At 50.0% G+C, this 21,614-nt stretch overlaps 1 protein-coding gene across 2 annotated transcripts in view; it reads left to right on the top strand.

Moving 5' to 3' along the window:
• The window catches only part of BTBD7 (BTB domain containing 7), an 80,264-nt gene that overhangs the window by 15,347 nt on the left and 43,303 nt on the right, over positions 1–21,614 (top strand). For both annotated transcript variants that reach the window (XM_073609593.1, XM_073609594.1), the window contains exons 2-3: positions 14,394–14,580; positions 17,044–18,123. In XM_073609593.1, coding sequence (XP_073465694.1) covers positions 14,499–14,580; positions 17,044–18,123 — 1,162 coding nt within the window. In that variant the 5' untranslated portion in view covers positions 14,394–14,498. The remainder of the gene's footprint in view (positions 1–14,393; positions 14,581–17,043; positions 18,124–21,614) is intronic.

Genomic DNA, 21,614 nt, shown 5'->3' with positions numbered 1-21,614 from the left:
GAGTCATACTTGTAACTGTCAGCCTTGCAATGCTTCATGGGACTTGTAGTTTCGCAACCGCTGGAGGGCCGCCAGTTTGAGACCCCTGCTCTAGGGGGGTGTCAGCTTTCAGAAAATATATGGTGATTTTTTTTTTTTTTTTTTTTTTTTTTTTTTTTAAACCTGCAAAAACAAAAGGGTTAGAGGATAAGTTCACCTTCCGGAACATGTTACATGTTCCACCCCTAAGCTTAAAAAAAACAAAAAACTGGCTCCTAACTTTTTTTAGATTCAAAGCAAATTTGCACAACTCCCAACTATTTGAGATGGGAATGAGGGACACCTATTAGCAAAAGTAGGTAGGCATAGGACACACCCCCTGCCACGCCCCTCCTAAAGGAGAATTTTACAAAAAATGATTAGTTAAACCATTAAGTGTGTTTGTTTTTTTTTAACACTAATATTCCTTTTATATTGGCTTTTGAAAGTTACAAATGTAGCAGTTTAGAAATTGGATGAAAGGTTTAGCACTGGGTAACACTTCTTGAAAGATAAAAAAGTGAGTTTTATATACAACTATATAAATCAGACCAAAATGAGGGACAAATGATGAGGAGGAAGAAGGGACAGAGGTACATTGTTCCAAATCCGGGACAGTTGGGAGCTGTGTGTTTTGTCAAGCCCCGCTCTATACTTCTATTTATAGGAAGAATTCTATAATATAGGAGATGTGAATGATTGTCTTGCTGAATTGCTGATCCCTCAGTGTCCCCAGTATCGGGTTTGCAGTAGTCCTGTCTGGGTTCACATACTTCTGTCCCCGGTAGAGGGTTTGCGGTAGTCCTGTCTGAGGTTCACATACTTCTGTCCCCGGTAGAGGGTTTGCGGTAGTCCTGTCTGAGGTTCACATACTTCTGTCCCCGGTAGAGGGTTTGCGGTAGTCCTGTCTGAGGTTCACATACTTCTGTCCCCGGTAGAGGGTTTGCGGTAGTCCTGTCTGAGGTTCACATACTTCTGTCCCCGGTAGCGGGTTTGTGGTAGTCCTGTCTGGGTTCACATACTTCTGTCCCCGCAGAGGGCTTGTGGTAGTCCTGTCTGGGGTTCACATACTTCTGTCCCCGGTAGCGGGTTTGTGGTAGTCCTGTCTGGGGTTCACATACTTCTGTCCCCGGTAGAGGGTTTGCGGTAGTCCTGCCCGAGGTTCACATACTTCTGTCCCCGGTAGAGGGTTTGCGGTAGTCCTGTCTGGGTTCACATACTTCTGTCCCCGGTAGCGGGTTTGCGGTAGTCCTGCCCGAGGTTCACATACTTCTGTCCCCGGTAGAGGGTTTGCGGTAGTCCTGTCTGGGGTTCACATACTTCTGTCCCCGGTAGCGGGTTTGCGGTAGTCCTGTCTGGGGTTCACATACTTCTGTCCCCGGTAGAGGGTTTGTGGTAGTCCTGTCTGGGTTCACATACTTCTGTCCCCGGTAGCGGGTTTGCGGTAGTCCTGTCTGGGGTTCACATACTTCTGTCCCCGGTAGCGGGTTTGCGGTAGTCCTGCCCGAGGTTCACATACTTCTGTCCCCGGTAGAGGGTTTGCGGTAGTCCTGCCCGAGGTTCACATACTTCAGTCCCCGGTAGAGGGTTTGCGGTAGTCCTGTCTGGGGTTCACATACTTCTGTCCCCGGTAGAGGGTTTGCGGTAGTCCTGTCTGGGGTTCACATACTTCTGTCCCCGGTAGCGGGTTTGCGGTAGTCCTGTCTGGGGTTCACATACTTCTGTCCCCGGTAGCGGGTTTGCGGTAGTCCTGTCTGGGGTTCACATACTTCTGTCCCCGGTAGAGGGTTTGCGGTAGTCCTGCCCGAGGTTCACATACTTCTGTCCCCGGTAGAGGGTTTGCGGTAGTCCTGCCCGAGGTTCACATACTTCTGTCCCCGGTAGAGGGTTTGCGGTAGTCCTGTCTGGGGTTCACATACTTCTGTCCCCGGTAGAGGGTTTGCGGTAGTCCTGTCTGGGGTTCACATACTTCTGTCCCCGGTAGAGGGTTTGCGGTAGTCCTGTCTGGGGTTCACATACTTCTGTCCCCGGTAGCGGGTTTGTGGTAGTCCTGTCTGGGGTTCACATACTTCTGTCCCCGGTAGAGGGTTTGCGGTAGTCCTGCCCGAGGTTCACATACTTCTGTCCCCGGTAGCGGGTTTGCAGTAGTCCTGTCTGGGGTTCACATACTTCTGTCCCCGGTAGCGGGTTTGCAGTAGTCCTGTCTGGGGTTCACATACTTCTGTCCCCGGTAGCGGGTTTGTGGTAGTCCTGTCTGGGGTTCACATACTTCTGTCCCCGGTAGAGGGTTTGCGGTAGTCCTGCCCGAGGTTCACATACTTCTGTCCCCGGTAGCGGGTTTGTGGTAGTCCTGTCTGGGGTTCACATACTTCTGTCCCCGGTAGCGGGTTTGCGGTAGTCCTCTTTGGGGTTCACATACTTCTGTCCCCGGTAGCGAGTTTGCGGTAGTCCTGTCTGGGGTTCACATACTTCTGTCACCGGTAGCGGGTTTGCGGTAGTCCTCTTTGGGGTTCACATACTTCTGTCCCCGGTAGCGAGTTTGCGGTAGTCCTGTCTGGGGTTCACATACTTCTGTCCCCGGTAGAGGGTTTGCGGTAGTCCTGCCCGAGGTTCACATACTTCTGTCCCCGGTAGAGGGTTTGCGGTAGTCCTGCCCGAGGTTCACATACTTCTGTCCCCGGTAGAGGGTTTGCGGTAGTCCTGTCTGGGGTTCACATACTTCTGTCCCCGGTAGAGGGTTTGTGGTAGTCCTCTCTGGGGTTCACATACTTCTGTCCCCGGTAGAGGGTTTGCGGTAGTCCTGTCTGGGGTTCACATACTTCTGTCCCCGGTAGAGGGTTTGCGGTAGTCCTGTCTGGGGTTCACATACTTCTGTCCCCGGTAGAGGGTTTGCGGTAGTCCTGTCTGGGGTTCACATACTTCTGTCCCCGGTAGAGGGTTTGCGGTAGTCCTGTCTGGGGTTCACATACTTCTGTCCCCGGTAGAGGGTTTGCGGTAGTCCTGTCTGGGGTTCACATACTTCTGTCCCCGGTAGAGGGTTTGTGGTAGTCCTGTCTGGGGTTCACATACTTCTGTCCCCGGTAGAGCGTTTGCGGTAGTCCTGTCTGGGTTCACATACTTCTGTCCCCGGTAGCGGGTTTGCGGTAGTCCTGTCTGGGGTTCACATACTTCTGTCCCCGGTAGAGGGTTTGCGGTAGTCCTGTCTGGGGTTCACATACTTCTGTCCCCGGTAGAGGGTTTGCGATAGTCCTGCCCGAGGTTCACATACTTCTGTCCCCGGTAGCGGGTTTGCGGTAGTCCTGCCCGAGGTTCACATACTTCTGTCCCCGGTAGCGGGTTTGCGGTAGTCCTGCCCGAGGTTCACATACTTCTGTCCCCGGTAGAGGGTTTGCGGTAGTCCTGTCTGGGGTTCACATACTTCTGTCCCCGGTAGAGGGTTTGCGGTAGTCCTGTCTGGGGTTCACATACTTCTGTCCCCGGTAGAGGGTTTGCGGTAGTCCTGTCTGGGGTTCACATACTTCTGTCCCCGGTAGAGGGTTTGCGGTAGTCCTGTCTGGGGTTCACATACTTCTGTCCCCGGTAGAGGGTTTGCGGTAGTCCTGTCTGGGGTTCACATACTTCTGTCCCCGGTAGAGGGTTTGTGGTAGTCCTGTCTGGGGTTCACATACTTCTGTCCCCGGTAGAGCGTTTGTGGTAGTCCTGTCTGGGGTTCACATACTTCTGTCCCCGGTAGAGCGTTTGCGGTAGTCCTGTCTGGGTTCACATACTTCTGTCCCCGGTAGCGGGTTTGCGGTAGTCCTGTCTGGGGTTCACATACTTCTGTCCCCGGTAGAGGGTTTGCGGTAGTCCTGTCTGGGGTTCACATACTTCTGTCCCCGGTAGAGGGTTTGCGATAGTCCTGCCCGAGGTTCACATACTTCTGTCCCCGGTAGCGGGTTTGCGGTAGTCCTGCCCGAGGTTCACATACTTCTGTCCCCGGTAGCGGGTTTGCGGTAGTCCTGCCCGAGGTTCACATACTTCTGTCCCCGGTAGAGGGTTTGCGGTAGTCCTGTCTGGGGTTCACATACTTCTGTCCCCGGTAGCTTGTTTGCGGTAGTCCTCTTTGGGGTTCACATACTTCTGTCTCTCGTGAGCAGACAGTTCTATTTTCTGCATGACTGGTTCATTAGCTCCTCGCTTGTCTCTACATGAAATTCTGCTTTTCACGGTTCTCAGATGCAAATGAACACAAGATGAACACAAGATGAACACCAGGCCGGCAGACACTGAACAGACTTTTTTCGGGACTCTAATTGAGTTTGGTAAATGGAGGCTCTAATGACCGTGTGCTGGAGATGGAATGTTCTCTTTTTTTTTTTTTCCCTTCATCTCTGTTAATGAAGGTTTACTGTCACATTTCCTCTCATTCAATGATTGTCATGTCTGGACGGGTCACAGTCCCCGGATTTTGCTCGCAGTGCTATTGTCTATGGGGGGGGTGACAACTCCAGTGAGGGGGACGCGTCCAGCAAGTTACTGACAGAATCACTAAGTGTGACAGTCCTGACTCAGCAATGTACTAATGAAACGCGTCAGTTTTAAAGACTGGCTTTTATCCGCTGTGACTGTGCTTAGAGTCATCAATAAATGTGAAAAGCAGATTGTCTGGTTTCCATCTGTTGCACAATATGACCAAATTTGTGTTCCTGTGGCTGGACTGAAGCCTAAATGCTGCCAAAATCGGCACAAGGGACATAGGAGGCGTTTCTTCTGCTGATTTCTTTTGGTGAAAATCTCTCTCTGCAGCCCCCAACTCTCCATGTGCTATTAAAGGTGTCTGTTCCAAGGCTGCCTTCGTAAAAATGGCTTTAATACCTCGGTGACTCCCAAGGTAATGAAGCCTGGGTCATAATGGCAGCTCTGGGGAGCCAAGGAGCCAAAGTGAGATTCTGAGTCCAATGTGCTACCCCATGACATAAGACCGGGGTCTCCAAACGTTCTAAACCAAGGGGCCAGTTTACTGTCCTTCACACTTTGGAGGGGCCGGACTGTGGCCAGGGCGAGTAGAAAAGGTCCTGATGTCAGTGGTAAAAAAACAATGCCCCATCTTTGGTGTCAGAGTGAGAAATTGTGCCCCATCATTGTGGTCATTGGGCCCAATTGTTGGTGTCATTGGAAGTGTATCCCATTGTTGGTGTAATTAGGCCCCATCGTTGGTGTCAGTGGGAGGAATTGTGCTCTATCATTTGTGTAATTCGGCCCAATTGTTAGTGTCCTTGTGAAGAATTGTGCTCCATTGTTGGTGTCAGTGAGACCATGGACATAGGAGATAACTGACTACTACTGGTGAACGGGCCGAGCATTGCTGACCCTGCGCCCAGTGGATGTCCAGGCCGAGCATCGCTGACCCTGCGCCCAGTGGATGTCCAGGCCGAGCATCGCTGACCCTGCGCCCAGTGGATGTCCAGGCCGAGCATCGCTGACCCTGCGCCCAATGGATGTCCAGGCCGAGCATCGCTGACCCTGCGCCCAGTGGATGTCCCGGCCCGAGCATTGCTGACCCTGCGCCCAGTGGATGTCCAGGCCCGAGCATTGCTGACCCTGCGCCCAGTGGATGTCCAGGCCGAGCATTGCTGACCCTGCGCCCAGTGGATGTCCAGGCCCGAGCATTGCTGACCCTGCGCCCAGTGGATGTCCAGGCCGAGCATCGCTGACCCTGCGCCCAGTGGATGTCCCGGCCCGAGCATTGCTGACCCTGCGCCCAGTGGATGTCCAGGCCCGAGCATTGCTGACCCTGCGCCCAGTGGATGTCCAGGCCGAGCATTGCTGACCCTGCGCCCAGTGGATGTCCAGGCCGAGCATTGCTGACCCTGCGCCCAGTGGATGTCCAGGCCGAGCATTGCTGACCCTGCGCCCAGTGGATGCCCAGGCCGAGCATTGCTGACCCTGCGCTCAGTGGATGCCCAGGCCGAGCATTGCTGACCCTGCGCCCAGTGGATGCCCAGGCCGAGCATTGCTGACCCTGTGCCCAGTGGATGTCCCGGCCCGAGCATTGCTGACCCTGCGCCCAGTGGATGTCCCGGCCCGAGCATTGCTGACCCTGCGCCCAGTGGATGTCCAGGCCCGAGCATTGCTGACCCTGCGCCCAGTGGATGTGCAGGCCGAGCATTGCTGACCCTGCGCCCAGTGGATGTCCAGGCCGAGCATTGCTGACCCTGCGCCCAGTGGATGTCCAGGCCGAGCATTGCTGACCCTGCGCCCAGTGGATGTCCAGGCCGAGCATTGCTGACCCTGCGCCCAGTGGATGTCCAGGCCGAGCATTGCTGACCCTGCGCCCAGTGGATGTCCAGGCCGAGCATTGCTGACCCTGCGCCCAGTGGATGTCCAGGCCGAGCATTGCTGACCCTGCGCCCAGTGCATGTCCAGGCCGAGCATTGCTGACCCTGCGCCCAGTGGATGTCCAGGCCGAGCATTGCTGACCCTGCGCCCAGTGGATGTCCAGGCCGAGCATTGCTGACCCTGCGCCCAGTGGATGTCCAGGCCGAGCATTGCTGACCCTGCGCCCAGTGGATGTCCAGGCCGAGCATTGCTGACCCTGCGCCCAGTGAATGTCCAGGCCGAGCATTGCTGACCCTGCGCCCAGTGGATGTCCAGGCCGAGCATTGCTGACCCTGCGCCCAGTGGATGTCCAGGCCGAGCATTGCTGACCCTGCGCCCAGTGGATGTCCAGGCCGAGCATTGCTGACCCTGCGCCCAGTGGATGTCCAGGCCGAGCATTGCTGACCCTGCGCCCAGTGGATGTCCAGGCCGAGCATTGCTGACCCTGCGCCCAGTGGATGTCCAGGCCGAGCATTGCTGACCCTGCGCCCAGTGGATGTCCAGGCCGAGCATTGCTGACCCTGCGCCCAGTGGATGTCCAGGCCGAGCATTGCTGACCCTGCGCCCAGTGGATGTCCAGGCCGAGCATTGCTGACCCTGCGCCCAGTGGATGTCCAGGCCGAGCATTGCTGACCCTGCGCCCAGTGGATGTCCAGGCCGAGCATTGCTGACCCTGCGCCCAGTGGATGTCCAGGCCGAGCATTGCTGACCCTGCGCCCAGTGGATGTCCAGGCCGAGCATTGCTGACCCTGCGCCCAGTGGATGTCCAGGCCGAGCATTGCTGACCCTGCGCCCAGTGGATGTCCAGGCCGAGCATTGCTGACCCTGCGCCCAGTGGATGTCCAGGCCGAGCATTGCTGACCCTGCGCCCAGTGGATGTGCAGGCCGAGCATTGCTGACCCTGCGCCCAGTGGATGTGCAGGCCGAGCATTGCTGACCCTGCGCCTAATAAATAATCCTGTTTCAGGTATCTTGGGTAGTTTGGTTGAGCTAGTCAAGGGTTAAAAGTTCACGCTTCTGATTATAGTGTGCCTGTCCTATTATGTTGGGTGAAGCTGCTCAGGCTGCCGTGCATTTCCAGTAACTGAAAACATAAGGCTGTGCTTCTTGGAAAGGCTCGGCTCTGTTACTTTTAAACATGTTCCAGTGGCGTGCTACGTGATCTCCAACCAGCACACTGAGATCTGCTGCGTGCGGGGAGCGCTCCAACATGTCTGTTTTCTGTTTGGATTCAAAGAATAAATGCAACTGAGATCTAAACAAATAGTAATGGAGCGCCCTTCTTGATGCATCCTCAGTAGTTCTAAACCCATTCTTTCTGTGTTCCGGCCTTCGCTTGGGAAAGATAAGGACCGGGAACTGGAAATTTAGACACAATGAAAAGTAGAGGCCGATACCCCTCGTGTTCAGTGTGTGAGGGAGAGCGTCCCTCTACTGGGCTTATTTATTTATTAAAGGAAATACAATTATTTAATTTTATTAAATTAATCGTATTTAAGTATTCGGCCTCTTCTACATGGGCATACTTAAAGTGGAACTTTATGGCAGGGTTTAATACAGAAGAGACTTGTTATAGTAATGTCAGCCTGGTCCGTGAAAGCAGTAGGCAATCAATACCCAGAAACAGGACACTCGATCCCTTCAGAGACTGGACCGCAGGGCAGTATTCCAACATAACGACCCCAAACACACCTCCAAGACCACCACTGCCTTGCTAAAGAAGCTGAGGGTAAAGGTGATGGACTGGCCAAGCATGTCTCCAGACCTAAACCCTATTGATCATCTGTGGGACATCCTCAAACAGAAGGTGGAGGAGCGCAAGGTCTCTAACATCCACCAGCTCTGTGATGTCATCATGGAGGAGGGGAAGAGGACTCCAGTGACAACCTGTGAAGCTCTGGTGACCTCCATGCCCAAGAGGGTTAAGGCAGTGCTGGAAAATAATGGCGGCCACACAAAATATTGACACTTTGGGCCCAATTTGGAGATTTTCACTTAGGGGTGTACTGACTTTTGTTGCCAGCGGTTTAGACATTAATGGCTGTGTGTTGAGTTATTTTGAGGGGACAGCAAATTTACACTGTTATACAAGCTGTACACTCACTACTTTACATTGTAGACAAGTGTCATTTCTTCAGTGTTGTCACATGAAAAGATAGAAGAGAAGATTTACACAAATGTGACTAAGGGGGGTACTTACTTTTGTGAGCTACTGTTTGTGCGTGTGTGTGCGTGTGTGCGTGTGTGTGTGTGTGTGTGTGTGTGTGTGTGTGTGTATATGTATATATATATATATATATATATATATATCTACACCCTTCCATTGTCCTCGGATAAAAGTTGGACGGTTATGACAGTGGAGGGTTTCTCTAGTATTTATGTATGTATTTATATATGCGGAGTCTCTCCCCCCGTATAGACCGCACATTATGTCAGCGGAGCCGTGTAGCACATATTTGTGGATTTGGGATGTATTGGAAAGTTCCATTGCTGGTTTCTTGTTGTGAAGCGGATGTAATAATCCCAGAATGAGTCCTGTGTCTAATTACCGCACAATTTGTAGCCTCATCCCGGCTGTAAACTTCTATTCTATTTTAAAGCCCAACTCCGGGCAAACCTGAAATTCCTCAACCTTGCTTCCAGAACTGTTCCTGAGCCATCCTGCACTGTAATAATGGATCACAATCAGTTTCCTCTTTGAGCCGAGCTTATTTCTCCTGCTGAGGATTGGACATTTCTCCCTCCTTGGTGGGCACTGGTCTCCTCACCACCCAATGACTTCTACCTCTGGGAAACAGTGAGAGAGAACCCTCTGCTGTAAGGGTTGTCTCCACCATTAGGAGGTGTCCACATAAAACAGGCAGCGATGTGGACATCCAAAGAAGGACCCCAGGAACATGGCTTCAGGTAGTTGGTATAACAAAAAGGGAAAAAAAAAAAGTTTAGGGGAGGGAGGGGGTAGTAGTTGGACATATTGCCTTACAGAATATGCTAAGCTGGTGCCCCAGCAAAAGGGAAAATTCATGGTTGGCCGGTAACTAATTCAAGAGACAATATACAAATAAAAATGATCAAAGGCACAAAACGTTATTTAGAAAAAAAAAAGAAAGCAAAAATCTTAATGTAAAAATTTAGCTGCAAAACGTTAATGAAACGCTTCTGGGATAGAAAGTTTCAAAATCGTCCATCCGCATGTCCATAATAAGAAACTAAGAAACTGAACAACTACATCTCAACTCTGGGGATCTTTGTAACCGTTATAAAAATTTTTTTGTAATGTAGTATATATATAAGAGAGGGAGAGAGAGGGAGGGAGAGGGAGAGAGAGAGAGAGAGAGAGAGATCTCGATCTCTCCTAGATACAGAGAGAGATCTCGATCTCTCCTAGATACAGAGAGAGATCTCGATCTCTCCTAGATACAGAGAGAGATCTCGATCTCTCCTAGATACAGAGAGAGATCTCGATCTCTCCTAGATACAGAGAGAGATCTCGATCTCTCCTAGATACAGAGAGAGATCTCGATCTCTCCTAGATACAGAGAGAGATCGGATATATCACATAAAATCCCAATCCATGTTCCCTGCGGCTTATTGTATTCTGTTAAAACAAATTTAAGTTGGCTCATATTCCTTTGGACTTTGGATGTGATGTAGAATTTTATTGTCTTTGTTCTCTTTGATCAAAGAGGAACTTCAGTCTTTTTATCTAACCAGTAGCTAAATGACGGCTACAGCACGGTCTTCCAGTTCTGGGGGGGGGGGGGGGGGGGGGCGCGGCGCATCAATAGACATCCTCTCAGAATCCCACCCCCTGCGTGCCTCCTGCAGCGTTGCATCGGGCGGGCTCGGAGGCCGCTGTGTTCTTCGGACATAGCTGATCACAGATCGGGGTAAAGGGCCAATCACTGTGGCCCTTTACGGTTTGATCAGCTGTGTCCAATCACAGCTGATCACATGTGAACAGATTTGCCGGTTATCGGCAGTCCTTTTCCCCCCCACGCTTTGTCTGTGTGAGGAAAGGAGAGTCGATAACCAGCAAGGCTGTAAGGACATTGATCACACTGGTAATCGGGGCAGCCTATAAGTGTGTCGTCGTGTAACTGGTGTGATGGTGATCAGGGACAGACTGGTGACAGTACAAAAAAAAAAAAAAACATTTTTTTTTTTTCAAATTTATTTTATTTGTATTTTATTTTTAAGATTTATTTATTTTTCACAGACCTGATCAATATGTTACTATGGCAACACTGTACTACTCTGGGAAAGTGATCAGGTTTGTTTTTGTTTTTTATACATTGATTGCTTATAGCAGTAAATTTTATTGCTATAAACAATAATTTTACTGAATAAAACTGATTAATTTTAGTTTATTTTGATTAGCTGTGATTGGTCAGATCTAATCACATGGCACAGATGGGCTATGAATGGCCTGTCTGGTCAGTGTGATCACATGGCACAATCACAGCTAGCAACACAATTGAATGCAATGGATGGCATGAAAGGAAGTCATCCATTGTTTACAACCGTCATGTGACCTGCTGTGATTGGTCAGTGTGATCACATGGTACAGACATAGCCCATCTGTGCCGTGTGATTAGCTCTGGCCAATCACAGCTAATCAAAACAAACTGAATGAATCATCCATTGAATGATTGGTCACAGCGGTCACATTGTACTGGCAGCGAGCCGGTACAGTGATCAGTCTTCGGCTGCGTCTGATGGACACAGCCGGTGACAGATTGTGCCGCAGTGTGCCCGATCTGGGTGGATGTCGTAATGTCTGTGACGGGACTCACTTTGGGCGGGGGGCCTGTGGAATCCAGAATCCCTTGGAGAGGTTGGGAAACCCTTGTTTCAGCTCCCCATGCAGCTCCTATGTCTTTGTCACCTTGTGTCTATTAGGGGCACAGGGTGACTGAGAAAATGATGGGCCGCTATTTAATGGACACTGAGAACGTGGTTTGGATTCTGTAAAATGGAACAGTAATATTTGTCAACAATATCCCTCAAGATATCTGATACAATGTTTTATCATTCTGATACATTGGAATTATTGTAAGAGTTTTGTAGACTGTTGCCATGCCACCTGCAATCCCTGATTAATCAAAGCATTGCTTAGATATGGATTTCATGATCTTCAATGTAGGAGCCGGTCCGTCTGCTACTAGGGGCTCCTGCTATTGTATGAAGGTGTTCTGTGTTTATACTTATGATAATGTGTATTGTGTCTTCTGAGCTAGGAGACGGCAAGTCTGACCTAAAAGGTTAACCTAGGCTGGTTAAATGATTAGTTAAAGAGGAAGTACACCCTAATGGATTTACTTCCTCTTTTGCTCCCTGCAAGGCCTGCAAATTAAAAGCATAATGACATTTTACCTGCAAACGAAGCCCGAGCTTTCCCCTGTGCAGGCCGCGTCCATCTTCGCCCCTCTTCCTTCCGGGGCCGCGGACTCCGGCTCTGTGACTGGCCGGAGCCGCGTGACGTTATTCCAGCGCATGTTGTCAGTCACGGCACTTGCTGGGGGAAGAAACGGCACAGTCCGTTTCTTCACAGCGCATGCGCCGATGATGACATTGGCGCACTACAATACATTTAGGAGATATTTCCACTACCTATAGGTAAAAGTCACCTAAAAGGGTTTACAACCACTTTAATTGGCTCATATTAATTTATGTTTCTGGTTATAATTTGTATTGTTGTGGTAATATGATCAGGAGGGGGAACCTCCTTCTCAAGTGTAGAAAAGACGGTATTCTTCAAATAAACAGTTCTGGTTTATTCCAATTCTTGGGGTAACTATAGTCAGACTCACTGATCTCGTATTCCAGAGTTTTGGAAGCAACGTCTTGGCGGAGATACCCAGTCGGGGTGTCCGGATTCCGTCACAACGTCCACCTCTAATAACGAAAGACCCGGCCGTCTTTTTGTTTTTATAGGCCAGTCGGGAGCTGGTTAACCACAGAAATCTCTAACTAAGCATGTACAAAGACTGCTGGGTGGGGGGAGGGGTTGTTTAGACTTTGTTTACATGAGAATTCTGTTTATCTTGGAAAAGCCGGATATATAAAGTAAGAAGCTGTTGCAGTGACTAAATATAACCGGTTCGCACTTCTTCTACCTCCTTCCCTGCAGTTGGAGCTTCAGAGAAGTTCTCACACCGCGGCTCACCTCCCTTTACATCACATTTATTAGCAGGGATTGAATACATTGTATCCAAAGATTTTTTTTTTTTTTCCTCCTTTTTGTTTAGAACCATGGAGTCACAATGTGCTGAGAATCGATCGTACACAGAAACAGAGATCATTATCTGATTGTGTGCTCACATAGGAAGTTTTATGTTTAGATGTTGTTGTTGTGGGTGAGGGCCGGGCCACTCCCCAGACTGAGCTCATTAATGAGACTTCATAATACAGATGGCAACCGTTCACATTCCTTTCTAATATTAGTAGAAGGCTGTGCCACCTCCCTTAAAGGAAAACTTCATTTTCATTCAAACAGATCCAAACCCATTTACTAAAATAATATTATAGTTTTACCATGCTAACTTCTCCCTCCGCCCTCCCTTTAGGTGTACCGGTTCCTCTCCTGGACTGAAACGGCTTCCTCTGATTTCACTGCACACTGTGAGCTTCTCACCATGTGCATTAGAAGCTGCAGCAAGTCAGATAGAGCCCCGCCCCATTTCCCGAGTGGATGACATCCAGCATCATCTAGTCTTTTTCTTGATTTATTGTAGTAGTGAACATACAATGTTATAGATACTTTCTAACACAGTTATTACTATGCCGTCACCATAACCGCTTCTACTCCTTTTCAGAAATTATCTTGCCCCCCCCCCCCCCCCCCCTTTTTTTTTTTTTTTTTTTTTTTTTTTTACAAGGGTAACAAGTTCAGTCGTGGCCATGCATCTCTTCTTCCTGATTGGGGGGGTGCAGGATTACAGGATGCTGTGAAGGCACACACAGAGCTTGTATTAGGGAGGGGACGAGCGCCGGAGGCGGGCAGTGATCGGGAGGGGGCTTGCGCCAGAGGCGGGCAGTGATCGGTCAGGGGGCTTGCGCCAGAGGCGGGCAGTGATCGGTCAGGGGGCTTGCGCCAGAGGCGGGCAGTGATCGGTCAGGGGGCGTGCGCCAGAGGCGGGCAGTGATCGGTCAGGGGGCGTGCGCCAGAGGCGGGCAGTGATCGGTCAGGGGGCGTGCGCCAGAGGCGGTCAGGGGGCGTGCGCCAGAGGCGGGCAGTGATCGGTCAGGGGGCGTGCGCCAGAGGCGGGCAGTGATCGGTCAGGGGGCGTGCGTCAGAGGCGGGCAGTGATCGGTCAGGGGGCGTGCGCCAGAGGCGGGCAGTGATCGGTCAGGGGGCGTGCGCCAGAGGCGGGCAGTGATCGGTCAGGGGGCGTGCGCCAGAGGCGGGCAGTGATCGGTCAGGGGGCGTGCGCCAGAGGCGGGCAGTGATCGGTCAGGGGGCGTGCGCCAGAGGCGGGCAGTGATCGGTCAGGGGCGTGCGCCAGAGGCGGGCAGCGATCGGTCAGGGGGCGTGCGCCAGAGGCGGGCAGCGATCGGTCAGGGGGCGTGCGCCAGAGGCGGGCAGCGATCGGTCAGGGGGCGTGCGCCAGAGGCGGGCAGCGATCGGTCAGGGGGCGTGGTGGCTGAGCAAGCTACCCAAACCAAGCATGCTATTTGTCTGCAGTGTCCTGTACGTCTGGGGTAACATGGACTTTAATTTCGCCTGCTGTCAGCCCACATCCTGTCCCAGGGTGACAACACAGGCTCACCTTACTGTATATAGTGAAGGGGCATTTTCTCTTTAGCCAGGACTACAGAACACTTTCCCCAATGTTATGAAAAAGAAGGGTGCTGTATTGAGAGCTGAGAATAATTCCACTGATAAGAGTGCAGCACAGGCAGGGAGGACAGGAAGTTAATCGGCTCACTAGGTTTCAGGCGGGATCAACAGGTATTTTTTTGTACTTCCTGAACAGATGTAACCCTCAATCTCAATCATTTTTCTCTGTTTTCAGACATGGATACGCGTCTTCTGGGAGAACCTGGCATTGGGAATCATGCGGCGATGTGGCCTCGTACTTTGGACAGCGGTCAGGCGGAATGTCTGAGTGACTGACGACATGGGTGTGAATGCATCGAGCTACCCGCATTCCAGTTCCCCAAGGGTCGGGGGAAACGCACAGACGCAGCAAACCTTTATAGGTAATCTCTCTCTCTCTCTCTCTCTCTCTCTCTCTCTCTCTCTCTCTCTCTCTCTCTCTCTCTCTCTCTCTCTCTCTCTCTCTCAAGCCCCGGCTTATTCTCTGTGAAATCCAGCGGTGGTATTTGGGGGTTGCCCTGAGAAGAATAAATGCCTTCTGTGTAGAGCGATCGTCCGGCTCGTGCCAACACTAGAAATTTCAGAAATGTTTACAGAGGCGGATGAAGAGTCTCATGTGAACTGCTCTGAATACTTCTCTCTCCCGGATTTCCTGGGCTTATTAAAGAGGTCATACAGCCTATCAGAGAAACCCGTCACACACCCGGGAAATATCGGCCTCGTTCACATCCGTGTTCTGTGTGGCGGCCATGTTTACCTGCACAGAGGTGCACCGATCCTCTGCAGGCTGTCCCATTGCTGTCACTCGGCCCTGCTGACTATATTAGAGCTGAATGTGTGTCTGCCATTCAGGGCAAGGCTTCCTCTGATTGGCCAAGGTGGAGAGGCGGATGACGTCACAATTCCTACTTTTGAACACATCTCTGCTTACTGTATGTAGCTAATGCTACTACCGTGTTGTTGTAGCGCACACACAGCGGCCACATTGTTCTGCAATGGAAATAGTTCATTAGGACCAACTTGGCCCAAATATACCAAAGTGAAATGAAACCCAGAACTCGACTATTAACCACTTACCGACCGCGTTATTGCAAAATCATGTCTACAGTGCGGTCGGCCAGTGCTGGGAATGCGTCATATGATGTTTTCCCGTGATCGGCGCACCTGCTGCTGTGCGTGGACGGCATGCTCGGTGATCGCTGTCTTCTAGACACAGTTGATCACAGATCGGGGTAAAGAGCCAATCACAGCGGCTCTTTACCGGGTGATCAGCTTTATCAAATCACAGCTGATCACGATGTAAACACAAGCCAGTTATCGGCATTCCTTTCCTCACGCTGTCACTGCATGAGCAGAAGAGAAAGTCGGTAACCAGCTAGTGTGAAAGGGGACATCAGCATTGATCAGAGCTGCCTAATAGTGACCATCAGTGCACTCTCCGCAGTGCTGCCTATCAGTGACCCTCAGTGCAGCTTATCGGTGACCCTCAGTGCAGCCTCCTCAATGCAGCCTATCAGTGACCCTCAGTGCAGCCTCCGCAATGCAGCCTATCAGTGACCCTCAGTGCAGCCTCCTCAATGCAGCCTATCAGTGACCCTCAGTGCAGCCTCCTCAATGCAGCCTATCAGTGACCCTCAGTGCAGCCTCCTCAATGCAGCCTATCAGTGACCCTCAGTGCAGCCTCCTCAATGCAGCCTATCAGTTATAGCGTCTACAAACTATGGGATATTATTATTGACTTTTAAAAAGTGCCTCGGATCGATTCAGAGCCTGAGTAACCTCAGCCAACAGTGGACTTTACCCCGCTGTCGGCTGAGAACTGGTCACAGGAGTGCACAACGAAGTGTAGTCCTGTGACTCTCAGGAGAAGTAAGGCTGGAAGAACTTTGGCCCTACTTCTCATTTAAAGAGGAACTGCAGTCTGCTCACATTATTGGTAATAAAAACATCTTTGCCATTCTGAAGCTTCCCTCCAACCACTTTGCATATTATTTTATATATACTGTGATTCTGTACTTGCTAAATATGCTGCAGAAATCTCCCTCCACTGAGTTTGGCTGCAGCCATTTTAACTGTGGGCAGCTGAAGCTGCTGCCTGTTCACTTCCTGGATTTACAGACACACAGAGGCACACATCCAGCCTTGCAGCCCTCATTGGCCCTCTTATGACTCATCCCCCCTCCCTTCCAGGAAAACTCTCAGGAGAGAGAGAGCTGTGTATGATGTCGTAAGCCTAGGCTAATGACCAAAAAGGAAACAGGAAGTGGGCTGTATAAGGGATTTACTGGCAGAAAAAAAATGTTTTACTATCCAAAGTTAAAACAACAACAAGGGCAGAAGATTTAATAGAAGGAAAGATGAAAAAATGACTGAAGTTCCGCTTTAACTTGTAATAAAAAATGTGTAATTGTGTGAAAATTTACACTGTTAATATATATAACTGATTGTACATTCTTTGACAGCAAATTAATCCCCTGAGGAAGACTTTGACCACGCATGTCGAAACGCGTTTGGAATTTGCATTTTAAATATTGATATCTATTGTATGATTACAATATTGTAAAATTGAATGTTTACACATATCTCTGACTGGAGCTCATATTTTAAACTTTTATGTGTGTTTGTCTTGTTATAATTCCAATAAAATCTTTTAAACAAATTCAATGACTAGAATTTTGCTGCGGAAAAACCCTATTGGGGGAGATTTTCCCATATTGTGACCCACTCAGGGTGGCAGCAACATATATCGCTCACATTCATGTGTTTTTCCTATGATATGTGTAGTTGTGTGTGTTGGAATCTTCCACACTTTGAAGATATAATAGCTTGTTTGTTTCTTCCCCCAGGTACATCCTCCTACACCCAGCAAGGCTATGGCTACGAATCGAAGCTCTACAGTCTGGAACATGGTATTGAGAAACCCCAAGACAAGAAAAAGAAAACCTCCGGCCTGGCCACCCTCAAGAAGAAATTCATCAAGCGTCGGAAGACGAGTCGCTCGGCGGACCATGCCAAGCAGATGCGGGAGCTGCTCTCCGGGTGGGACGTCCGAGACGTCAACGCGCTTGTGGAGGAATATGAGGGAACGGCAGCCTTAAAAGAGCTCTCCTTACAGGCCAACCTGGCCAGGCCAGAGACCCGGACCTTACAGAAGGACATGGCCGACCTGTACGAGTACAAATACTGTACGGACGTCGATTTAATATTCCAGGAAACGTGCTTTCCTGTCCACCGTGCCATATTGGCAGCGAGGTGTCCATTTTTTAAGAAGCTGCTCTCGTCCTCTCCGGAATTTGGGGCAGAAATCATCATGGACATTAACACCGCCGGCATCGATATGCCGATGTTCTCTGCCTTGTTACACTACCTGTATACGGGCGAGTTTGGCATCGAGGACTCCAGGTTCCAGAACGTGGATATCCTCGTCCAGCTCAGCGAGGAATTCGGTACACCAAACTCGTTGGACGTTGACATGCGTGGACTGTTCGATTACATGTGCTACTACGACGCGGTGCTGAGCTTTTCCGCCGACTCCGAGTTGGTGGAGGCGTACGGGGCTCAGGGCTGCCTGGACGAGGAGCTCCGGGCGCACAAGGCGGTTCTCTCAGCGCGTTCTCCGTTCTTCCGCAACTTGCTGCAAAGGCGAATACGGACTGGGGAGGAGATTACTGATCGGACTTTGAGGACTCCGACCAGAATCATTCTGGATGAATCCATAATACCAAAAAAATATGCAAAGGTCATTTTGCATTGCATGTACACGGATGTAGTGGACTTGTCCTACGTCTTGCACTGTAGCCCATCAATCGGGAGCCTGAGCGAAGTTCAGGCTCTGGTAGCAGGAAAGCCCAACATGACCCGGGCGGAAGAGGCCATGGAACTCTACCACATAGCACTGTTCTTGGAGTTCAACATGCTGGCACAAGGTGGGTGACGACTGGTATCATTGGAACGTCAAAAACAAAGCAACAATCAATATCGGGTGATAACTCATCGCTCAGAGTTCTGTGAACAGAGAGCTGGTGACTGTAGGCCACCGGCTCTCTGCTCTGCCCATTCTTCTACATATTTTTTGGTGAAAAAAAAATCGCACTGAGCGTATATTGGTTTACGCCAAATGTAAAGCGTCTACAAACTATGGAATATATTTATGGCATTTCTATTATAATTTTTTTACTAGTAATGGCAGCGATCTGCGATTTTTAGCGGGATTGCGGCGAACAGATCGGTCACTTTTGACACTTATTTTGGAACCATTGACATTTATACAGCGATCAGTGCTATAAAAATGCATTGATTACTGTATAAATGTCACTGGCAGGAAGGGGTTAACACTAGGGGGAGATAAAGGGGTTAAATGTGTTCCCTGGGAGGTGTTTCTAACTGTGGGGGGAGGGGACTAACTGGAGGAGTAGAGAGATCGCTGTTCCTGATCACTAGGAACAGCAGATCTCTCTCTCCTCCCCTGTTAGAACGGGGATCTGTCTGTTTACATTGACAGATCCCTGTTCTGGCTCTCTGTGGAGTGATCGCAGGTGGCCGGCGGACATCGCGGCCGCTGGCTATGCGCATTGGCTCTGATGTCATGCCGCGGGCGTGCGCCCTGCCACAGCTTTAAGTGACCGACGTACACCTACGATGGTTTGTGCAGCCATGCCAACTTGCTGCCGTATAACAACGGCGGCTGGTCGGCAACAGGTTTATACAACCCTCTTGAAAGAAAATGCAAGGCAGTGTGCCGTGATATTTGTAGAGAGCCTGCCAAGTTCATCCATCCAAAGTTGAAGCAAAGACCCGTGATGACGTCATTGGGTCTCCAAGGTATTTTTTTTGGAAATAAAATATTTTGCTTAACCGCTCCCGGACCAGCCGCCGCAGTTATACTGCGACAGGTTGGCTCCCCTGCGCGAAACCACGTAGCTATACGTTGGCTTGCGAGGTCCGGATAGCAAGCACGCGCTTAATGCACAGCGGTGGTACTGATGCTCGTGGCCGATAATCGCGATGACCGCCGGCCACAAGCGTTCACGAGCAGGAGACACAGAACAGGGACGAGCGTGTGTAAACACACACTTCTCTGTTCTATTCTGACAGGAGTGACAGATTGTGTGTTCCTATTAGCTAGGAACCACGATCCGTCACTTCCTCTAGTTAGTCCCCTCCCCCTTCAGTTAGAATCACCTCCCAGGGAACACGGTTAACCCCTTCACCGCCCCCCTCAGTGTTAACCCCTTCACTGCCAGTGACATTTTTACAGTAAATGCATTTTTAATCGCACTGATTGCTGTATAAATGCCAATGGTTTAAAAAATGTGTCATAATTGTCCAATGTGTCCGCCATAATATCGCAGTCACGATAAAAATCGCAGTTCACCGCCATTACTAGTAAAAAAAAAAAAAAATGCCATAAATCTATCAATCTATCCCCTATTTTGTAGACACTATAACTTTTGCGCAAACCAATATACGCGTATTGCGATTTTATTTATTTTTTTACCAAAAATATGTAGAAGAATACATATCGGCCTAAACCTGAGAAAAAAATTCCTTTTTTTTTTTTTTTAAAAAGGGGATATTTATTATAGCAAAAAAGTACAAAATATTGTTTTTAAAAATAAAATGAAAACCGCAGAGGCGATCAAATACCACCAAAAGAAAGCTCTATTTGTGGGAAAAAAAGAACGTCAATTTTGTTTGGGTACAACGTCGCACCACCGCGCAATTGCTGGTTAAAGCGACGCAGTGTCGAATGTGCATTTTATTTATTTTCCAGCAGGATACTGAAAAACATTGCATTAGCGATCAGCAGAAGGCGGGTGCAATGTGTACTCCCGGCAGACATGTCCTCCGGCTTTCAGCCCGTACCCCTGTAGGGCTTTCTGTTTGTAAGCTGGAGGACATGTCGGTGGACTACGAGAGCGCTCATCGGTGCCCTCGCAGCCCATTGAAACTATAAGTCTGCTGCAGTGGCACAGGGTACCCTGTAGATTGTCTATTCACAGGAAACTGAGTGAATGGACGTGGTTGTGTGGGCGGAGCCCCGCACAGCCGCTCTCTTCAAAAAGTGACAGCGGGTGCGGGGGAAGATCGCCCATCCACTGTCAGGGAAGAAGGGCGATCAGGGGGAAGATGCTGCGGGAGCTGGAACAGGTTACATGTTACACCCTAAATATGGGTGCAACATATAACCTATTCTGAAGGGGAACTTATCCTTTAAATTAAAAGAGAAGTATAGGAACTTTTTTTTTTTTTTTTTTTTGGTTGTATACTCAAATTTGACATTTTTACCTACAGGTAAGCCTATAATAAGGATTACCTGTAGTAAGATGAATATCTCCTAAACCTGTATGGTTTAGGAGATGTTCCCTTTGCATGCAGACACTGCCGGACCTTGCCGGGAAGAAAACTCCCACGTGCATGTGTGGGAGTGACGTCGTCATGGCTCCGGCCACTCAGTGCCGGAGCCGCGAATCCGGAAGACACGCTGAGGGCAAGATGTCAGCTCCCTCGGCATGGACTGGATTCCTATACGGGGTCTTCGCTCTGAGGGAAGTATTTCATAATGAGCTAGTATGCGCTGCATATTCGCTCATTATGCCTTTGCCTTGCAGGGGTTTTTTTTTTTTTTTTTTTGGTAATGTGCGGGTATACAACCACTTTAAGAATTAGGTGGATGCAGCTTCAGTCCCCAGCCGGCTCTAAGACCCCTTTTCACACTGAAGCGGTTTTAGCGCTAGAAATGCGCTCTAAATAGCGCCTGAAAACCGCTTTCCATTCATTTCAGTGTGTCTTTTTACATTGGGGCGGTGCGCTTGTGGGACGCTAGGAAAGGTCCTGCAAGCAGCATCTTTGTGCCGGTTTGGGAGCGCTGTATTTAGCACTCCCAAAACGCCCTGCCCATTGAAATGGATGGGCAGCGCTTTCAAAGCACCACAACACGGGCGCTTTTAACACCACCTTTTGGGGCTAAAAGTGCCCTGCTAGCACCTGAAAAGCGCCACCTAAACAGCGGTAAAGCGCCGCTAAAAAGGAAAATGTGAAAGGGGTCTTAGGCTGAGAACTGAGTGATCAAATCCTGCTGATCGCTCAGTTCTCAGAGCTCCATGCGCAGAGAGCTGGGGACTCTGCTCTGTCCCCTTCCTACGCTCCCTGTAGCGCTGGGCTTCGGAGGGGGGCAGGAGTATCTGGCTCGGGCTCTCAGCGGCTCGCTGAGAGGCTGAGCCGGGTGTCAGCCCAGGCATGTGGGCAGATCTCAACCAATATGGTCATGATCCTTCCTGAGCCTGGACTGGCTCTGACCTCAGCGGCTTCAGCCCGTTGTCGGCTGAAAATGGGTCTCAGGAGTGCAGAACGAACTGTGATCCACAGGGGAAGTCCAGCCAAAAAAAGCTTTCCACTACTTCTCCTTTTTAATGCC

The sequence above is a fragment of the Aquarana catesbeiana genome, linkage group LG13 (genome assembly GCF_042186555.1).
Source record: "Aquarana catesbeiana isolate 2022-GZ linkage group LG13, ASM4218655v1, whole genome shotgun sequence".
Classification (NCBI taxonomy): Eukaryota; Metazoa; Chordata; class Amphibia; order Anura; family Ranidae; genus Aquarana; species Aquarana catesbeiana.
The sequence above is the reverse complement of the archived record's forward strand: the minus strand, read 5'-3'. Positions and strand labels throughout refer to the sequence as shown.